The sequence below is a fragment of the Opisthorchis viverrini genome (genome assembly GCF_000715545.1).
Source record: "Opisthorchis viverrini unplaced genomic scaffold opera_v5_1180, whole genome shotgun sequence".
Taxonomy (NCBI): domain Eukaryota; kingdom Metazoa; phylum Platyhelminthes; class Trematoda; order Opisthorchiida; family Opisthorchiidae; genus Opisthorchis; species Opisthorchis viverrini.
The window spans coordinates 1-2,118 of NW_008753009.1; the positions used below are offsets into that span (position 1 = coordinate 1).

At 41.7% G+C, this 2,118-nt stretch overlaps 1 protein-coding gene across 1 annotated transcript; it reads left to right on the plus strand.

The window, feature by feature from the left end:
- Nucleotides 1–321: 321 nt before the first annotated feature.
- T265_15828 (hypothetical protein) lies at nt 322–666 on the plus strand (the record flags this gene model as incomplete). Its single annotated transcript, XM_009179204.1, has 1 exon — nt 322–666. A coding segment is annotated over one exon (345 nt), but the record flags the coding sequence as incomplete, so codon positions are not given.
- Between the last annotated feature and the right edge of the window lie 1,452 nt (nt 667–2,118).

The following is a 2,118-nucleotide window of genomic DNA, read 5'->3' on the forward strand; positions in this document are numbered from 1 at the left end:
TATATATATATATACCAAGCTAGAAATTTTGTTGCTTCTATCCCATAGCCATTCGTTTTCTGTTGTCCCCTGGGTCCTATCCACTGTCATATTGACTCTGATCACATCAGATCTTGACGTCTGTCTTCATTAAAAAAAGATTTGTCGAACACTGCCAGTGGTAGTTCCAACACCCTTCCTAAAAGGACCGATTGATAATGATCAGCGAATCGAGAGATGCATTTAGCCCTTGAATTGTGCGATAGCTTGTAAAAAGAAATCCAAAACAGTATCACCTAACGCTTTTGGCGTACATGAGAAAATATTGAGTTTGTATATGCGATGAGTCATCACTATTCCCCTTTATTGATTCCATACACGTACTGTCTTCAATACCCTTTCCAAGAGCCCTCGAGGGTGACCGGTCTATCCTCAAATATAGAGGAAAGAATCACAGATGCATACGTCGTGGTGAAGGTATCCTGGTCATATGAGGGCCGATGCACACCGTCGCACTACATTGTCGTATATAAGTCCGTTACCGGTCATGAAATATATGAAAAAGTAACAAACAGATACGTAGTATTTCACTGGCCAGAAGTGTGTTATCCGGTTGAAGTGTTCATACAGCCTGAGGCCTCTGGCACACGCGGAGAACCACTGAACCAAACCATCAGCCTGGATGGAGGTAAGTTCTCGCAGCTGGTCAACTGCTCTTAATTTGTGCCATTGTTCCCAGATAACTAGCAAAGTGTTTTTGTATCGCTGCTGCTTCTGGTGTTGGAAGTAATTTTCTATACTACAATTCTGGTTTCAAACTCAAACCCAAGCGTTTCTTCTCCAGTTAGTTACAACGGTTTAAGGATATTCCCAGAAAGCCTACTCAACTTCCTAACAATTTTCATGGACGCACCGAGATTTTGCGCTGCATTTATTGGTCAGATGTATTGATCCACTTGCGATTAATCGGTCGATTCATGCGCTCTTTCTGCCCACTGGTTCACGTGAATTATCTGATCGATAGACGACGAGACGGCAGTTCAGTCTAGGTATCCAGCCGTCAATATAGGCGTACATTCAAAGCCAATACCGTTGTTATAAAACCCTTGATAACTTACTAATTACTGAGGCACTGTGCTGGGCTATCAATGGTTTAGACCTCTACAGTGAATCCAAACATGTGCTGATAACTTGCCCCTAAAACACTGCTCGCTACTTGATGTCTTTCTGGAGACATTTATTTATCCAAACTCAGCATATGACGTACAACCTAAAGCTCAAACCCAGCGCGTCATTAGCGACACAATAAGCTTGGTGTATAACTCGAACAGAGTGATCAAATTAGTAAAATGGATTAGTAAGGTGGGTTACAACCAGCGCTTCTATGTGACAACATAAAATCACCACTACAGTCGATTAAAATAAGCGATAAACCAATACTCTTAAGTATTAGTGAAAATGATATTTGCAGATCCGATTTTTGAAAGCTCCTTCAAACTTGAAAAACAAATTGAGATAGACTGTTGAACTTGTTCCAATCAAGTCACAGCAAACGATAGAACGGATTGGTTGGTAAGATGTAGGCAGATGATCACATGAGACATATTGACAAAGCACACAACGATGGATAGTAGATGAAGCTCACGTACTGCGTGACATTTAAATCTGCATCAATATTGGACAGGACTTGTGACTATCACCCAGACTTTCCGCTATCAGCTATCCAGTAGGCGAAACCGCTTTACTGTACGCGGATCAGCGCTGTGTGAGCTTTATACGAGTTACATACCAGAATGAAAGTCCAAGAATTAAATATTCACAAAAAAGGCTTAGGAAAGACGAAGAAAAAACAAAGACTGTCTACACATCTGCCACCACCTCTGTCCAACCATGCACACGTCGAGACAGACGAGAAATAGGTGTATGCAGTTAGAACTTCTAAGGGCTGCCCGAAGACAAATGATGAATGCCGAAACAGAATCAGGTGACCTAAAGTGGAAAAAAGTTTTTGTCTGAATGACCACGATAGCTCTAATGAACCAACCTAGTTCTGGTAAGGCGCACTAAACCAACGACACTTCCGTCTTCGAGTTTTCAGTAGTGATGATCCAGCAATGGAGTGTGACCCGAATTTTGATA